Below are 19,382 nucleotides of genomic sequence, written 5' to 3' on the forward strand. Positions count from 1 at the left end.
TCTTAAGGCCACAGTTTTCAAAGCAGCCTAATGCTTAAATGTAGAGACAGAGATCTATCTTGTTGCTTAAAGTTTCTAAGCAGTCTAGTGCTAAATTACTCATTTTTGTTGTAAGGCTTTGAAACCAGTTGATATGTAACCTTTGAACTTGCTCTTCTGCTTTGAGAAAGCTCTCCAACAGTCTGTACAGATTGTATTGGTAGGGGGTGGATGCTTTTCAGCAAGGCTCAGGCCTTTGAAGTTACATTCTTACAGAGTCACTCATCCAGTTTCTTTCACATTCCAATTTGTTTTTCAACCCTTGTCTTTTCAACAGAGAGGTGCTCATGAGATTCGAGAAATTCGGCAGTTTCACTTCACTGGCTGGCCAGACCACGGTGTACCATACCATGCGACAGGCCTGCTGGGATTTGTACGGCAGGTCAAATCCAAGAGCCCACCAAACGCTGGCCCTCTGGTTGTTCACTGCAGGTAGGTAGAACAGAAATCCCTCCATCGTATTGTTCACTGAACTCCAGACGTACTTTTTGCTTCTTCTGTACTGTGTAATCCCCACACAGGTTGCTGAAGCCACTGGAGCGCTACGCAAAATAACTTAATACCTAAAATATAAACAAGAATGGAAAAACTGAGTCTGAAATCCTGCAAATGCCCAAATGCAAGGCTCAATTTCAGTAATCATCCCACTGATCAAGTACCTGCAATATGAATCTTTACACTTTTAACTTTCCAGTACACTGCTGAACATTAACTGTGCTCTTCTTTACTTTAGTGCGGGTGCTGGCAGAACTGGATGCTTCATTGTTATTGACATCATGCTAGATATGGCAGAAAGAGAAGGTGTTGTAGACATATACAATTGCGTGAGAGAGCTTCGATCTCGAAGAGTTAACATGGTGCAGACTGAGGTATTGTTAATCAACTGGAATAGTGCCTTATGCTTTGCAAGGAAAAGTATTCTTCTGGCCCATAAAACTAGAGCCCCTTTGTGGTTGGCACCACCCAGAACATAGTTTGTTCAATCATACGCAGAAGAAAAATCCACACACCAACCTGAAGAGCCGCTGCCAAATAAGTGCATGGTTATGCCACACTTAAGGCTCACAATGGTGGGTTTTTTTAAAAAAAAAGAAAAATCATGAGTGTTTTCTTTCTCGGAAGGATTCATTCTGGGGTACATCTTGTTGAGTCCTAGTTATGTGGTAGCACCTACAGAACTGTGCAGAGGAATGGAGAAACCAGAAACATTCTGAATTTTATTATGGAGTTTTACTGCACTTCTGTTTGTACTTAAAACTAGCTTGAGTCAATCCTTCTATATTAATTTCTAAGTGAGTGGAATAAAGTTTTATGAACTGCTGTTGTTCCTTCTGGTCTTGCTTCCATGCTGCTAAAGTCAGAGAGGATTAGAGGCAACCATAATAGTTGCTACTGTTTATTTACCAAAATACTGTTACCATATGCACTCCATGTCAGTAAGTGTTTGAATTGCTTTACCAGGAACAGTATGTATTCATCCACGATGCTATCCTGGAAGCCTGTCTTTGTGGGGACACATCTATACCAGCTTCTCAAGTTAGGTCTGCTTACTATGAAATGAATAAACTGGATCCTCAAACTAACTCCAGCCAAATCAAAGAGGAATTTAGGGTAAGTTAAGTTGTGGCTAGCATTACCTAGAAGCTCTGCAATTCAGGTATACGAAAGACTTCTGCTTAAGTGCTTGCTTATGAATTTTGGTCTAGGCCTGGGAGGGAAAGACTGCAAAAAAGGGAAAATAACATGTCACTAATTGTTATTGAATTATGCTAAATCATAAAATAATGCAATGAAGAAGTAGTAAAACCTTCTTTCTATTCAAGGGATGTCAGATCCTTCCAGTGTTGTTTCTTCAGAAGGCAGGTTATTCTGCAGCTGTCTTTGAGGTTATTTTTCAGATCTGTACACTTCCAGGATTTTTTGGTTCTAAACCCTGCTGACTGTGATGTGTTTTCATTTCTTTGCATATTGATTCCCACAAAACTGAATGCTGAGATGATCTATTCTTAAATATTTTGGGATGCTTTCACTGCTGTGTTAATTTTTCGGTTGTATTGTTTACTCTTTTTGAAAGACTTTAAATATGGTGACTCCGACACTGCGTGTAGAAGACTGCAGCATAGCACTTTTACCACGAAATCATGAAAAGAATCGCTGTATGGATGTTCTGCCTCCAGACAGATGCCTGCCTTTCCTCATAACGATAGATGGGGAGAGCAGTAACTACATTAATGCTGCACTGATGGATGTAAGTCTCTACTACATCATTAATAATAAACAGGGAATAAGCAGCCCTCCAAACTGAGCAATGCCAGAAAGTGGAGTCAGCACAAGAAAGCTGAAATCTTTCTAGCTTGTTTTCCAAAAACATGGCACAAAATCTTTAAACTCCCAAGTACATTTAGGATCCCACATAAGTTACGTCATAGCCAAGGTTCAAAGCCATGCTCAGAGAGCAAATCAGGGAGTTTTGATAAATTATATGTGTCTGGATTTCTCCCTAGTGCTTGAATTTTTAACCATCTGGCCTAGGAAAAATAGAGTTACCTATTAAGATACTAAGGCAGTTAAGTAGGATAATAAGGTTTGCAGCAATATTTCAGTTCCCTTTGTTTCTAATTTAAACAGTAATTAAAAAAAAAATTATTGTCTGTCAGCACAAGATAGTACAGAAGCCATTACTTCAATCTTTCGATTTATTTCTGTTTGAATGAATGATTCCTCTTCATGTGTGTGTGGATTGTTTTTTCTAATGCATCTATGGTAATTCTAATCCTGCTAATAGAATATCAGTAAAAAGACACTTAAACTGCCTTTACAGTCTGTAGATATTTATAGCCTATCTTTGACAATTTAGAGTTATAGTAATTATGGTTGTCAAACACATAAACAACAAGAAACCCGAGGTTAGCAAAGAATGAACACATTGTAAATGGCCTTTTTGAAAAGTGAAGCTAGAGTAATAACAGTTTATAGCAGTTTTTTCATTTCTTTCCTTCCAAGTTCTCCAAGCATTTTCCTAAAATAAGCCTAAGTTCAAAACACTCCTCTGAAAAGGTAGCTGTATTATCTTTGTGTTTATCTATGCAGAGAAAGTGAGAACAAAAGCTGAAGCAACCTCTCTAGGTTCTCACAGTAGGTCAACAACATTTCATATTAGAACGGAGCTCCCTTGATCTGCAATTTTTCAACTTTGCCATTACATTGTCTTCTTTCCTGGAGAGTTCAGTACTGTTTTGTTCTGTAAATTAAGTACTGCTCAGAAAGAACAGTGCCTCAATACTTGCTTTGAAAGTGCTTCCCTTCTTCACTATTGACACAATGAGCTGCATCTAAAAGTGTGTCTTGGCACAAGGCTCTGAGGGAGAAGGTGGTTTGGTTTTCTTTCCACCTGAAGCACCCTAGCAAGGCTCCTGCAATGTCCCTGCACTGACAAACAGAAGCAGACATTTGTCCCTCTCTCTAAAAACTCAGCACTCCTTCTCCAGCAGGCAAAATGATGCATTTCACCTTCAGTTGCATCAGCTGAGATGTTCACCTCATGTAAGCCTTTAGAGCACACTTCAAGCAAAAGGGGTAGCACGCATAATTTTCATTATTCAGTATCAGAATGAATTTGAGAATGGTTTGCCCTAAAAAAAAACTGCTGGGGCTTCTAACTAAGGAAGTGATGGAGAGCCCATCAAGCATCTGTCATCTGCATGCAACTTCCAGCAAGAAAAGACCTGTAAGATAGAAAGCAGCTGACCGATGTACCAGCAGCATCGATACCTGCTGGTTGCAGTTTGCTGAAACTAAAACAAAGAACTGAAATCTTGCATGTCTTCATCTGTACCCCAAAACACATTGGGTTAATTTTCTGTGGTATCTACAGTGACTGTCTCTGAAAGAAGGATGCAAATAGCTGATGAGATTTTACCTCTGGTAAATATTTCAGTCCCAGGCATGTGAAGGCTTCCCTTCCTTCCTTAACGAAAGCAACAGTAACCCCTCCAACAATTACCCCAATACAGCCACGCTGGCCTTCAACACTCAGGAGAATGTAAGTGAAAATGCTAGTATGAGATCCACAATGGAACAGTTTCACCAAACACCTCAATCAATGACATAGTCTGGTACTAAAGAAAACAAAGAGCACTGAAACTTATCCCCTGGGTACCTTCATGGCTGTCAGAGAAGAATTTCAACAGTATTTCTGAAAAATAACTAGATATTTCCTTTCACAGGCATCTTTCAAATTAACAGCTAAGTGCAGACTGCCAAGATTAATCAGTCCATTAACAGCTCAAAATAAAACTGCTGCTCAGATATTTGTAGGAGTTGCATTGGAGGCAAAAACTTATGATTATTTTACTCTGTGCCTGTGGCATAAAATGAATTTCAGAAATACAACATCTGCAGAAGTTGTATTCTGCCCAAACACAATTTATTAACTTTGAAGCATAGAAAATCTCAGGAAAGAGCTGAAAACAATGCATTAATTACATAGAAAATAGAAATAATGCTTTCAGTCCCAAAGTTTTGGGGCTATGATGGGATAAATGGGTTTTTACCTCTTACCATTCCTCTCACTAACTCGATGTTTCTTTGCAGAGCTACAAGCAACCGTCAGCTTTTATAGTTACACAGCATCCCTTACCAAATACTGTCAAAGATTTCTGGAGACTGGTCCTAGATTATCACTGCACTTCACTCGTTATGCTTAATGATGTGGATCCTGCACAAGTAAGTCAAGAAAACTGGTCCATTCAAAAGAAGAGTGCTAGTGCTAGTATTTCAGAATAGCTTTAGGATGTAGTTAGTTTTATAAAACAATATTAAATACTAACACGCTAAAAAGTTGATTCGTAGCTTCTGGATACATACAGGGAAAGAGGAATAAATCAGACAATCAGCAACTTCTCTACCAAAATGTTAATGCACACACACATAAGCGCATGTACCCATCATTTATTCTGATAAGTGAACATGCTTTGGGAAGAGCTGTTAAGAAACAAAAATGATGGTTGTGGAATTTTGACCCAAGTCTGAAGCACCCTAACAATAGCCAACCATTGTAAACAGAAGCCAATTCATTAGCCCGTCTGAAACAGGTCAATGACCTTGGTCTGCTTACCAGGAGATATGTATTCCCAGTGTAAAAATCTGTTATGTTTGGCATAAAATTATATTGTTATCAGGGAAATAGGAACTAAACAAGACTGGGGACTGAACATCCTTCAGAAGAGAAAACAGGGCAATGAAATGTGTGGGGGGATGTAATTACCTTACAAAAGAGTTGTGCATGCTGTACATGTTCTTTAGAAAATTGAAAAACCGTACCTACTGGTTTGGCAATTTAATCACTAGCATTAATCACAGAGAGTCCTAGAGCCTGGCTCACAACTGTGCAGTTCCAAGTTCTTACACAAATATAATTTCCTTGGTTCCAACAAACTGCACCAGCCATCTGCTGGAATAACACAGTGGTAATCTGGATTCTTAATATGTAAATATTTGCTAATTATTGGTTTAAGAGCAATTGTTATTTTTTTATAGCAGACCACGTCTTTTTTATTCTTGACATGATCAAGAATCTTTTTAGCTTTGTTGATTATTGCATACGCTTAGAAAAATGTTTCCTCTTGCTTCTTTTTAACATGAAGAATTTGTTTTTAAAACACAGTAATCTTCCATTTTGTCTTTCAAAGGAATATGTAAGAATTCCACACACTATTTTAAAGACCGAATTTCTGATTCCAAGCCCTTAATTCTCTACAGGGAAAAAAGAAATATAAATGAAAGACAAAACTTCTATTCATGAGCTTCAGATTATTTTCTGAGTGAACAAGGAAAGACTCAAGGGAGTCAGACTGTTAAGGACTGCTGAACGGAGTTTTTTTTTAATTTGTGGGCTGTGTTTTGAATTGACAATAGTGCCTGGCTATTTCAAGCATTTATTAGCCTCACGGGGTTTAAAAGCTATTGGGATATGCAGTTAATGCACCTGCCTCCGCAGTATGTTAAACCTTTTTCCTCTAATGTGAGTAACAACCTTTTCATTAGGAATAAATCTCAAAACCCTCAGAGCAAACAGAAGCGGAGAGAGGGCAGAGCTTATTAAAAACACGCTTTACATTCATATTTATTAACAATCAGTATTATCATTATTATTTATGTATATGTGGAGTGTTTATAGTTCTGTTTAGATATTACAATTTATGTGGATTTTTATGCTCTATTGGGAAATTAAATTCAACCCTTCACAGTGCCTCTGGTTTAAAGAGTGTCACTAGCATCACATGCATGCAAAATGCACAGACCTAAACACTTTTGGTTTCTTTAGAACCTGAAATTGTGGCTTCCTAAAACAGCTCCAGCAAACAGCTCTGCTTATTATCTTTAAGCATTTTTCAAAGATCTGTTTGACCAGTATTCCAATGTATTTGAAAGATGGGTACTAAACCGTGCACATGTTAAATGATCTGAGCGCTGGCATTTGCATTAGTTGTGTGCATTGCATGTTGCTACCCTATACACAAGCATATTTCATAATAAAAATTTATGTAATATTTGACAATATTTGAAAATAATTTTCTCAGCTGACCAAATTGGGGGGGGGGGGTAAAATGAAAAAAAAAAAAACTTTCTTATTCAAAATTTCTGTTTTTAACTTGTTAAAGTGAATTCCTGCAAATCAGAACCTGTTCTCTTTTTAACTGATGTAGTAAGTGGTTATGTTTTCCTAAAATGTAGTCATCCCTAAATGTCTTTATTGAGGACTAAGTGTTAGAAGAAATGCAAAACAACATCTGGAGTAAATGTGATTTGTCAACTCAGCTCTGGATCACCAACAGCAGTGCAGCAGAATGAAAACCACAGCTGTTTTATTGAATAAAATAAAGTTCCAAATATGACATCAATGCTTCTGCAAGCAAACAAAATTTCACGAGTTCATACTTAATTTTAGTGAATGTTTGCAAAAGCTACATGCTTGAACTGCTCTAAATATCCCTGGGAAAAAAAAAAAAAAAAAAATCATTGGGGTTTTTGTGTTAAAAAACAGACAAGCAGAGTCTGGCTTCAAAATCCTCCTTGCAAAGTGGTGATTTAGTCTTTAAAGTATTAAAACAGATGATAATTGGTTCCTGGATGAAGGCATCATGATATTATTAGACTAAAACGGTGCAATATAATGTTAATATTACTTTGTAATCTTTAGATATCTAGAAGTAATGTCTTCTGAGCACTAAAGAAAGCATAATTACTATTTTCAGGTAGCACTCGTAGGATGATACCGAGCAGTTATTATTGCAGAATTTGAAGCAATTCTGGTATTAGCCGGTATCATCAGTCACAGGTGGAACAGATATGAAAATTAACTCCTGAGATTTGAGAACTGCTGCACCCTCCGTAGTATAAAGCACACATTCTGATGTGTGTTTGAGGTATTACCAACTTCTCAGAACATTTGGCGATACGAGCCTTCAGCTTCATACTGTCTTCGAGACACAGTAATATCTGACAGCACCCCCTGTCTTGTCATAACATGTTGCAGAATCGATGTTGAGTGTCAGATGTGTTACTCCAAATACCAGAGAATGGCAAGTATAGTGGCAAGCAATAGCATGTTCAGTTAAGTGAAAAGGCATTTCTTTAAACTTGCTGCACACAAGTAAAAGCAGAGTGCTCTGAACTGGGGGAAGATGGTACACTGTATTTTGTAAAGACACTGTGTGACAATTTCAGTAATAAATGTAGCACAAATTAAAATCTAGAAAAGTATATTGAGGCAGCAAGAAATTCAAAGTGATTAACTGTGTGCTTTTATGTCTGTGGTCTTCTATAGTTGTGTCCTCAGTACTGGCCAGAAAATGGAGTACACCGACACGGTCCTATTCAGGTGGAGTTTGTATCAGCTGATTTAGAAGAAGACATAATCAGCCGGATATTCCGAATTTATAATGCAGCCAGAGTAAGGATATTAATTGCAAAACAATTCTGTGTCAGTAGATGACTTGACTGTACTCAACTCACAAAAATGGAAGTTAAACTCATATAAAACCATTCTCATTTCATAGCATATTTATTTGGAAGCAGCGGTGAAATACTGAGTCACGCCGTAATCAATGAGAAAAAAGCCTTCTGCATATAATTAAAGTAAAAAATATTTTAATGCATATCTCAAGTGTGCTAAATGCAAATGAAATAAATGCAGTATTCAGATTGTATGGTACCCCAGAAATGCCGAAATCAGTGCTGTTTTCAAGAGTGTGGAATTAGCCATCTTGCATATTTGTGTCCTGTGCCATGTGAAGAAAGCTGTGCACCGATACTAGGCATCTTTGTCAGTACTAGTCCCAGGCTTTTAGCAAAGATTTTGTCCCACTAATCACACTTTGTAATACATGTAAGCACTTCAGAGGGATGAATATGTTCTCATGTCCAGCTTTACCACTCCCACAAAATTGAGAGAAGACTAGACAACACATGTCTTCCAAGCTGAGTGGAAAAAGGATTCCACCACAGACCAGGCATCTCTTCCCATCCAGATGGAAGGAGCCTTTGCAATGGACTGGTATCAGTCACCAAAGAAGCACAGCTAGGAATTCGCAGCACTTCCTGCTGAAAAGAGTCATCACTACCCTAGATCCAGTAGCTCCTAGGACAGTGAAAGGCCCCAAAACCACACCCAAAACCATACTAATACCCAAACAGGGAAACCAACTGTAAGCCTCAAGATACATGGCAGGGGGGTTGGAACTAGATGATCTTAAGGTCCTTTCCAACCCTAACTACTCTATGATTCCATGATTCTATGAATACTGTGAAGGCCTGGCATTCACAGTAATAGTGGCAATGTGAAAACACGATCTCCAGCAGTGTTAATGTGAACTTTAGCAGGAGCTGGGTCTGGCTGATGTGCTTTGGGAAGAGGGGCCATCAGCCGAAAGAAACTGGCCAGGAAATCAGTAGATTCCAAATTTTGACATAAAGCAGACAAAACCCATTGAAAAACATATCTAATGCTGCATCCACTTTGGTTTATTCCCTTATCTCGTTAATATTGCATCCTCTCTATTGCCTCTTACTCTAGAGAAAAAATTGTATGTCAACATTTCTGTGTGTTGCTAAATGCCCTCACTTTGCACAGAAGTGAAAGTGGCAAATCCTAGACTCCAAAAAACTGTTTTCATGTGTGTATTTATTATGCCCTTTTCAAAGGACTGTAATTTTCTGCCACTAACACTTGTTCTATGCTCCTTTTTTATTTTAAATCACCATAAAGCAACTGTTCAGTAGCATTTCACCAGAGGGGATCTGACTGCTGCAGTAACACACAGTAAAATAAAATGTGGTTAGATTTTTTTTATAAGCAGAAACATCTTAAGGTTTTATTTGGGATTTTAAATGTTTCCTGCTTCAGAATGTCTTGAGAGGTTTTGACCTTTCTTATATAAAAAAGACAGAAGCATACAAGCATTCTTCAAAATGCTGAAGCATATAAAAAAAGTATATAATTGAAGTTGTGTTGCAGCTTCCTCTTTGCTACCAAGTTTCTGCTATGATATTAATTAATTACTTGCTTTATCCTGCAGCTGTAACATTGTGCTAGTCTAGTCTATTTGTATAGCACTGTTTAAAATCTCTTGTTCTAATAACTCTGTTGGAAATTAAAAGTTATAACTCCTCAGGGGCAGTTAAAATTACATCAGTAGTTTGTCAGCAGTGATCTTCTTGAACAACCTCCCTTACTGATGCAAATATCTCAATTATGTACCAAAAAATGCTTTTATTTTTCCTGCTTGTTGCCTGAATCTCTGCAGCCCCAAGATGGCTATCGGATGGTGCAGCAGTTCCAGTTCCTGGGATGGCCCATGTACAGAGACACTCCAGTTTCTAAACGCTCCTTCCTGAAGCTCATCCGCCAAGTAGAGAAGTGGCAAGAAGAATATAATGGGGGAGAGGGGCGCACAGTTGTACATTGCTTGTAAGTACTGGAAACAGAAGGGTGATTCCTCTTCCAGACGTAAAGCACAGCAGTAAATATGGCATGATTGACCAGTTATGATGATCCTGTAATTGCCTTACATTTTGCACCAGGGGAGGTTTAGATTAGATATTAGGGAAAAATTCTTCACAGAGAGAGTAATTAAGTATTGGAACAGGCTTCCAAGGGAAGTGATGTAATCACTGTCCCTGAAAGCATATAAAAACTGTGTAGATGAGGCCCTCAGTGATACAGCTTAGTGGTGGTCTTGGCAGTTCTGGTGTAATGGTTGGACTTGATGATCTTAAAGGTCTTTTCCAGCCTAGCTGATTCTGTGATTCTATAATAACGGACTTTTTGTCCTCCTGTGACCTTTGTGCTCCACTGGCATTGGCTCTCATCCACTCTGCCAGCATCCTTCTTTTGATACGGCTTAATACTTGTACATGCTGTTTGCCCTCAGCAGAAGCCGATCTTTTGAGACTGAGTCTTCAGTGCTTGAAGTTGTATCCCTCTTCCTCTAACCATCTTTTAGAAAAGGGGCATGCTAACTGCAAAAGCACACACTAACACACTTTCAAAAGTTGGGACCCAATGTTAGATAGATGGAGGAAAATCTAAGAGTATATTAATAATTCCCACTATCACTGACCTTGAACAAGTCATTGCTCTTTGGTTTCCCCATCTGTAGAATGGGGATAATAATACTTTCATCAAAGAAGCATTGTGCAGTGTGATTAATTAATGTTTTGAGATCTTCAGCTGAAAAGACCCTTTTGAAGTGCAAATTACTGTTATCTCTGAGGTGGCTGATGATATTAAATAGTTGTACAACATCACACATGCGTCACTTCCAGGCAGTAAAGAAAGAAAGAGCTCTAATATAATCCTTTTCAATTACTTTATTTTAATTAAAATTCTCAAAGAGTCCCACAATATCAGGCAATGTTTTGGCAGCAGAGAGCATTCTTTTCATACTGCCTGGATGTGACAGATGTGCGACGTTGTATCTTCCTTTGAAAATCAACCATTTGCGAAGCTGGTTGGAAAGACCTGCTACCTAACTAGTCTGCACTCTGGTAATTATTAAGGTTTATTATTTTCCGCGAAGCACAGCCTAAAGATTGTAGCCTAAAGCCTCGAGCAGCTTTAGAAATAATAGGGTTCCCAGAAAGAAAAAGATTCTCTTGAAGATTAAAAATAACTGGGGATAAAGTATTATTAAATACTGTATTTGATCATGCATATGAACATTTCTGCCTGGCTTCTTTGTTAGCGAGTCACTTTGGGTTCTCATCCTCTGATACTGTGGGTAAAGGAGGAATATATACACTTTTAAAAGCAGTCACTGCCAGGCAGCTGGCCCCTCTGCCTGCTGCCAGAGGAAGGTGGCAGCACCACCTGGTACCCTGCCAAATGTGCAGCCAGCAGAAGGGCTACAAACGAGACTTTTGGAACTTCTGCTATTCCTTCAAAACACCTTTTGGTCCAGGAGGAAAGCACAACGATCTGGAGTAAAAGAACTCAAATATCCATTTTATCTCTAATATTTCTAGGCCTGATGCTCATTGCAATCTTGTGTGTTTAGAGTGCAAAGGGGTTTTGAATCTAAAAGTACCTTGTCGTCATTTCAGCATCCTCTTTGTGCTGTCTCAAATGTTCACTGAAGGCTGGTGCAAAACTCAGCCATTGTATTCCCGCTAGGCTTTCAGCCTGTTGAATTCTGAATCATAGCTTTGAGGTCTTTCAGCCCATTAATTCCAATTAAAAAGTGTGTTTTGCCCAGAGTTTGGTAGCTTTCGGGGACAGGAATGTTCTGTTGTTTCTTACTACTAGAACTCATGCTTTCTTTAGTCATCCATGGTGCTGTACAAACTTGTAATATGGGAGTCAATTGTAGCTGAGCTGTTTCATCTCTCTTACTGTAGGAATGGAGGTGGCCGCAGTGGGACATTTTGTGCAATCAGCATTGTTTGTGAAATGCTTCGACATCAGAGGGCTGTTGACGTATTCCATGCTGTGAAGACACTAAGGAATAATAAGCCTAACATGGTGGACCTTCTGGTATGAGCTTTTTAACTGCATCACTAAATAGAAGATGTTCCTTTTTCTCAGAAGACTCAGTAAGATTTCCAGGATTTGCAGTGGGAGTTGTTCACAAAGCAAGCAAGTCATTTTCAAAGGGGATAATGAAGTCACTTCACTTGTAAGAGTATTTTTACACTGCTTTCTTCCCAAGGAGGCTTTGTCTCTGTTCATTTGAATTTTTTAAGAGTTTTAAACTTTCAGCCGAACATCCTTATTAATTTTCTTTTCTAGCAGGCTGAGCCAAGTGGAGAGCAGCCCTTGCATGGTAGAAATAATAGTTATGTAAAATGAAATGCCAGATTTTCAAATTATATATTTTATAAATAGCTTAATCACCTAATATTTATCAAAGCTATGAATTTCAGTTTGACATCCAGAATATTGCATTTAATTATGGTTGCTCTATCTCATAGAAAGATTAAAGAAGTTCAGAAACAAGGGGCCACGTGCAATTATTTTCCTAGAGAGTGTTTTATGAGCTTTTTTTCTTTTTTTTTCTTTTAATGGAGCATTGCTCAAGTGCCAGCTGCTATACCAGAAAAGCTGCAGAACCAGCTTAAACTAGCAGGTCCTTACACTCCAGCATGGAGTTCTTACTTGCAGGCGGGTGGAGCATGATACCTGATTCTGAAGTGGGGGCTATAAAAGATACAACATCCTGCTGTAGATGTGACTGCTTAGGAAGCAGCTGTATTTCATTTAGCATCATAGTCAGGAGGAGGCAGCATCTGCACTGCTTCAGGGATGCTAGCCAAATTTGAGCTGCTTTTGCAAGCTCTGATTAAACAAACTTGGGTCATACTTGAACATTACAGGGTGCCCAGGGTGAGGCAGGAAGTGTCTCGCAGCTGGTCCAGCCTCTTGTAATTTTGGGAGAGATCCCTCTCTCTCAGATGAGCTAAGATCTGGGTGTGAAACACACTGGAAAATGGGCTAAAAGCAGGAATTTCTGTTGGGAAGAATGAAGCTTTCAGGCTCATGTGTAGATGGGCAGAGATATCCACTTTGCCATCACACGTATCACTGCACCTCATCTGCCCCATCAAAGAACAGCTCCTGCCACATCTTCCATTGATGTCCTCCCATCTAGCCTGCACATGAAGTCCCAGACCCTCCCCTAGGTCCTGCTCATGGAAAAACCCAGATGTTGCCAGCTGTGCAAAGCCAGAAGGGAGTTTACAGTCAGGGCCATGAGCCAGCAATATGGAATTGTGAGCATTGTATCAGTGAGAAACTACCAAGCTTTTACAATGGTGGGAGGGGGCAGCTTAGTTGGCTCCTCTTCTTCCTCTAGTTTATATTCTTAGGAAGAGAATCATCATGCTGAGAACCATACATTTTCACTTCCTAGATATTAGGAAAAATGTCCTACTTCATTCAGATAGTATAGTTTGGATAGAGACTTGGCAGGCCTGCTGTTCTCCCTTCTCCCAGAGCTTAAGTCCACATAACTCACTGATCCCTTATTCATTTATTTTATAGAAATAAAAAGAAAATTACCAGTGTGAAGCTGTACAGTGGAAGAAAAATGCTCTTCATAAATTCCCATTTGTGACAGTTCTCCAGGTATAGATCTGTCAGGCAGCAGACTCCATTTTTCAACAGAGAATTTTTTTAATCAAAAGCTAAATGTATTATTTTAGAATATAAAAATAGCTTTTAGTAAATTAAGGATGGTCTTGAGAATGTCTGGATGGTATAGAGAGGCCATATAAGGCCTTTCCATTGGAAGATTTCAAAGCACTTGTGAAGGAGATCAGTATTTTTTTCCTTGTTTTTCAGACAGAGAAAAGAAGGCAGGGGATAATCAGGATTTTTACCATTAGCATGTAATTCACTGACAAAGCAGAGTTAGAACCACATCTCTTCAGTCTTGCTCTGCTACTTTGTAAGAACAAATATTTGAATTAGCAAGGTTTCAATTTCCATGTAGATTGTTTCATGGTGAAAGGGAATTGTGACACTTGAGTTCTTTTCCTGATCTGTTACTGACTTTATCCTTTATGACCTTTCTTATATTAACATGTCTTTTCCTCAGTTTCCATATCTGAAAAGTGAGAATAGTAATATTCATCTACCTTTGTAAAATGTTGTGGTAAAAGATAAAATACTCAGAATTATAAGGGTATTTCACAAAAACAGTTTCAAGACTGCTTTATCAATACCTGTTATGCGCTTTCTGACTAAATGAAGGGCAGTGTTTACAGTCCATACTTAGAGATTCATCCCTTAATTTCATTGAAACCCTTGGTTTTCCTGCAAATGTAAAAATCCGAATGCCACATCCATGCAGTATGGATATCTGTGAAATTCTTCAACCATTGTAGGAAAGTAACACGTGGTATTACAAAATATCTATTACAGAGTGCCCAAAGCACTTTGTGATAAATGTTGTTGGACCTACCAATAAGTGTCCCAGACAAAAAAAATAAATACACCTCTCTGAAGCTAGCTAACGTAAAGAGATTTTTAATATCCATCACCAAGTGAATAACAAAAACATATGAAGGGCATACATGAGTGAACACAGTGGGAAATGACTGCTTTTTAAGACAGGTATTCGGTTTAGTAAAAATGACAGTTATTCTGCTGGATCAGTAAATCAGCATAAAATGAGCATGGGAAAAATGGAAATGGATGAGTGGCTGATCTCTTGTTTTGATCTGTTATTTAGTTATAGCATAATTTTCACTTATTTAGAAACATATGCAAGAAAGCAGAAAAGGAATAATGTACATAATACTCCTTTCTATCCTTTCTTTTTTATTCTTTTCTCATTCCAAAGAAGACATAGTTTGTGAAACCCTGCAGGATATCTAAACCTCACATGCAACTCATTCATAGCTTAGGTGATACATGCTCCTAAGGTTTGTTTTGGTTCGAAGTGACAACTCTCCACAAAAAAACTTGCAAATTGTCCATCCATGTTAATGGCTTTTTGATGGTTGTAATATTACTTTGTCTCTTATATGTTAAGGTAGACTCTCTTCTCAGCTAAAATGTGACCCAAAATCACAAGTACAGGCCAAAAGAGTTAATCCTTTAAAATGCTTGCTTTGGTGAAAATGAGGATATATCTGAAGTGTAATTGTAATCTTCCTACTTGTGATGCTGGGAAGGTGAAGGCTTGAGTGCTGTCTTCTAGCTAAGTCTGTTGTTGTTCCTATATGATAGTACATGATTAGTGATCTTTTATTAATTGATTAATGTGCCTTAGAGAAAGAGGCATTTCAGTGGCAGACATAGTCATAAAACTGGCAGGTATTTCCAAACTGCATTTTTCGTAGCCAGAGCTCTTGGATTTGGGGAACCCACAGCTACTATTTCTTTCAGCTTTTTTGCTTCTTTTAAATGTTAAGAGCTGTTAAGAGCCTAACTTAACCATCACCATTAATTGCTAAAAACTAACTGTAATTAACCCAATTTATTTGGCTCAGGCCTGATTCCACAGGCCTGTTACACTGGGAGAGGACCGTATTTTGGCATGGGCTTGGGCTGCACGTAGAGGAGGAACAGTGGTATTACAACTCTTACCCTGAAATGTAGCAAGTGTATGAATGACATTAAACTAAAAGTTGCTATCTTGGAAGCAACTGGGTCTGTTTTAAAATAAATACTTCCAGGGAGGAATTTCAATATCTTCGATTCTGGTGAAGTGGTACCCAACAAATTTTGACAGACAGCAGAAGGGGTACAAGTCAATTTGCTTATGTGTAGTCAATTTTCCTCATACAAGTGTATTAGAGCGTCTAAATACATATCTAATATGAGCAGTAGCGTAAGTTACTGTGTGTAATGTCTGTTGTCTGGTTGAAATAAAGATTTTCTTATCTGAATACAAATTGAATTTGCAAACTGGTTCCCACTGACAACAACTGATAGTAAATAATTTTAACAGAAGAGAAATATTGATCCCCTTAATTAAGTCCCTTCGATAACTCACTTTGTGGCTTTCTTTTGATTTTTCAGGATCAATACAAATTCTGCTATGAAGTGGCTTTGGAATACTTGAATTCTGGCTGACTGCATAAACAGCACAAAGTTCCTCCTTTCAGCACCACAAACAAAGCAAGTCGCTTCATGATACCTGTGTAAATGAGATGAAGACTTCTCAGTGTTATGCTTATACGGCTTTGTATAATTGGCTCTTTTTAAGAGCCCTAAAAGATGTTTATAAAACTGCTTGCACTGCCCATTTTCCACTATAATGCCGCTGCCTGACACCCATACCAACATACACCAAACCACGTGGCAGTTGTTGAACACTGTATTCATACCTAGCCATTGATGTGGTGAAGCAGCATAGTCCTCTGGTAAATAAGAGAGCACAATTATATTCTTATGAAGGAATTTGTACTTTTCTGTTATATTTCGTTGCCTGTGATTCTCAGTTATTGTCACAGCCTAGTGTATATTTCTGTTCTGTGGAGAATGCTGTCTGGCATTTTGATAATATATGATTTTAGTTATATTTGTATTCTAACACGTGCATAATAAATGAATCATATGTAGCTTATCTGAACTAATGGAAAGACATGTACCAAATCATGTTAACTTTGTTGAGTTGTAATTTCTATCCACTTTGTACCATTTCAGAGAGAATCTTGATAGAAATACAGTTAGAAAATGCAAAATACAGGATGCTCAGATTAATATATCCAAAGCTTTTTCATTTGTTTATATTGTAAATATTTTTTGATTTCATCAAATTATTTATTCATTAAAATGAATTTTTTTGTGAAGCACAGTGAGTGACAATCATTTTTATGAAGCCCTGGAAATGCTTACTGTACAATAGTGTAAACATTTGTTTACCTTGTATGGATTCTCAGCTCAATAAATAATTACATACATGATAAGATCTTGTTTAATTTAATATCTCTTGGCATCTGAGTGCCTTCAGCTAAGCCTCTTTTCAAATTAATTCTTGTAAATACTGAGCTACCTCGAGAGCACTTTTAATGGTGTGATCCAGTGTTCATCCAGCCAATAGCAAGATGTGCCGTGCCATAAAAAGAGGTGATTTGTATGTTTAAAAATGCAAATGTACAAATGCAGAACCTGAAAACTTCCCTGCTGTCTGAAGAAGAGGTGATGTTGGGCTTGCAGTACTCAGTCTTGCCACAGCATTCCTCTGCAGCCCTCGGCATGCCCTGCCATTCACTCTGTGTCTGCTGCTACAAAAGGGGTGATGGTGCACTGGTTCTGGGGAAGAATGACTGCTGTGAGGAGAAAGTAATTCCTTGTGGTAAAAATACCAATACTGAAATGACTGGGAGGGTGTTAAAAAGTGAGTAAAATTACTGCTCTATTACTAGTGCTGTTCTCAGTACTGCCAGCAGGCAGGTTTATACCGTTAAAGCTCTTGCCTCTCCTGACTGTGGCTGTACTGCGCTTCCATGGTGTTTTGGATAGTTCTCCCAAGCACTTACCATTGCCAGAACAAGCTGGGACTCGCCTCATGTTCACAGATGCAGGAAGTGCAGCAATAAAGTAGCAAGAAGGGAGAATGAGCCATCACACTGGAGCTGCAGATCTTTCTCTCACCCAGAAGTGGCAAGGAGATACGGCAGACGTAACTGCTCGATACTGCAGCCTTCCAAAGCTATATAGGAAACCTAGTGCAAGGAAGAGGCAGACTGCAGAGTATCTCAGCTCTTAAAAAGATTCTTTCATGTGCTAGCCATCTGGAATGGAGGCAGTATCTATATAGATGTACCACTCACAATGTTTCAAGAACCTCTAAATTGCTAAAGAGATCCAGCTTGGACAGAATGACTCACAGTTTGTCAACTCCCAGTTTGTGAAATCCCAGTTCAAAACTGCTTCAGATCTGAAGACATGAGGATAAGCTTCCTCTGCAGCTAGAAAGCATCTCTTTTAAAGTTGCTTTAAAATGTAGCTGGCAAGTATCAGTCATTGCTATAAATTGCACAGATGTACACAAAAACTGATGAAAAACAACCCTAGTTCTGAGAAGAATTATGGTCCTTTGATAAACCCTGTAGCACTTCAGCCTATTGCAGAATATGCTCTTGTACATTGGAAACACTACTGTTAGGAAATAAAATCCAAACCTATTCCTCACAATCAGTTTAACAGACCAGGAATGCCAGCCAGGCATGCTTCTTTGTACTAATTGTAAAAGTTGAGTTCTGTGATCTATTTAGTGAAATATGCATGTATGTGTCCAGTATTTTCTGATGTTTTCAAGAAGTGTAAGACAGACAAGAGTGCTGAAGGAACCTGAGCACAGAAGGTAATGAAGGCCATGTGATCCCAAACGTGAATGAGATTTATTGAAATGCGGCAAGAATCTCCCCAAGGACAGAGACTGCCAGTGTCTGGCAGGCATTATTTCAGCTGCTGTACTCTTGCAGACATACTTTGCACAGGTAGGTCTTGAGGGATGAAGGGGAGAAGGAGAGAGCTCTCCAGTGTTTCATGTTGTTTTACTGATACTACCTTTTTGTTGTTGTTCTTCTAACATAGGCACAGTCAAACCTGTGTTACAGAGTCTGTGTGATGTTGTCCCAAAAGGCATTCTGTGAACTACAATGCCTTACAACTGGAGACAGCTAAAGAAAGCACAGTAAGAAGATGTGTCCTCACTCTCATACTGCAGCTATCAATCCATACAAATGCCAGAGAAATCCAGGCTTAGGTAAAACAATATTTTGGCAGGAAATAAAAACAGATGAGGACTTCAGGAGCAAGCATAAGAAATCATAAAGGAGCAGAATGAAGAGATGAATGTGGGGGGCATGTATTCAAGAAGCAGCATTGAGCTTATGAAAGTTGCCCTGGAGTGCGGCATTTTAGATGACACAACAGAAGAAAACAGCAGTGACAGCCATTCTAAGTGTTCGTAAACCAAATTCCCTTTGCAGGAGAATGCTACACAATTACAAGCCCAGTACAGCTGCAGAACTTAATGGAGACATCAGTCCTAGTTCGAGAGGAAGAGAGGAAGGGATGTTTTCTTCAATCCAAAGTATACAAGAGGTACATAAATGATTAAAGAGATACTTTAAACAGTAGGCCATATGTATCACCAAACTCATCATCTCCCTGGGATTTGAGGTAGATTATTTTTGCTAAGCTATTCTGCAATAACAGGAATGGGGATGGTGAGAGACATGATCACACGCAGGTGATCTCTATCTTTTTAACAGCAATGCTCCTGACAGCTTCCTGGGCTGCTTTGTCAGCAAAATGAGCCTGTCACTGGCAGGGTAGCTTCACAGAGTACTAATGCAAAGCTTAAGTACTACATATAGTAAGA

The 19,382-nt window shown here is 38.6% G+C and overlaps 1 protein-coding gene across 11 annotated transcripts in view; it reads left to right on the forward strand.

Moving 5' to 3' along the window:
- Positions 1–16,956, forward strand: part of PTPRM (protein tyrosine phosphatase receptor type M) — a 473,439-nt gene extending 456,483 nt beyond the window's left edge. For all 11 annotated transcript variants that reach the window (XM_062632987.1, XM_062632988.1, XM_062632990.1 and 8 more), the window contains 9 exons: positions 317–471; positions 773–908; positions 1,501–1,650; positions 2,114–2,287; positions 4,633–4,764; positions 7,868–7,993; positions 9,846–10,009; positions 11,938–12,073; positions 16,067–16,956. In XM_062632987.1, coding sequence (XP_062488971.1) covers positions 317–471; positions 773–908; positions 1,501–1,650; positions 2,114–2,287; positions 4,633–4,764; positions 7,868–7,993; positions 9,846–10,009; positions 11,938–12,073; positions 16,067–16,120 — 1,227 coding nt within the window. In that variant the 3' untranslated portion in view covers positions 16,121–16,956. The remainder of the gene's footprint in view (positions 1–316; positions 472–772; positions 909–1,500; positions 1,651–2,113; positions 2,288–4,632; positions 4,765–7,867; positions 7,994–9,845; positions 10,010–11,937; positions 12,074–16,066) is intronic.
- Positions 16,957–19,382: the final 2,426 nt, after the last annotated feature.

Source organism: Pezoporus occidentalis, unplaced genomic scaffold, assembly GCF_034315485.1.
Source record: "Pezoporus occidentalis ecotype Australia unplaced genomic scaffold, CSIRO_AGI_Poc_V1 ctg4, whole genome shotgun sequence".
NCBI classification, from domain to species: domain Eukaryota; kingdom Metazoa; phylum Chordata; class Aves; order Psittaciformes; family Psittacidae; genus Pezoporus; species Pezoporus occidentalis.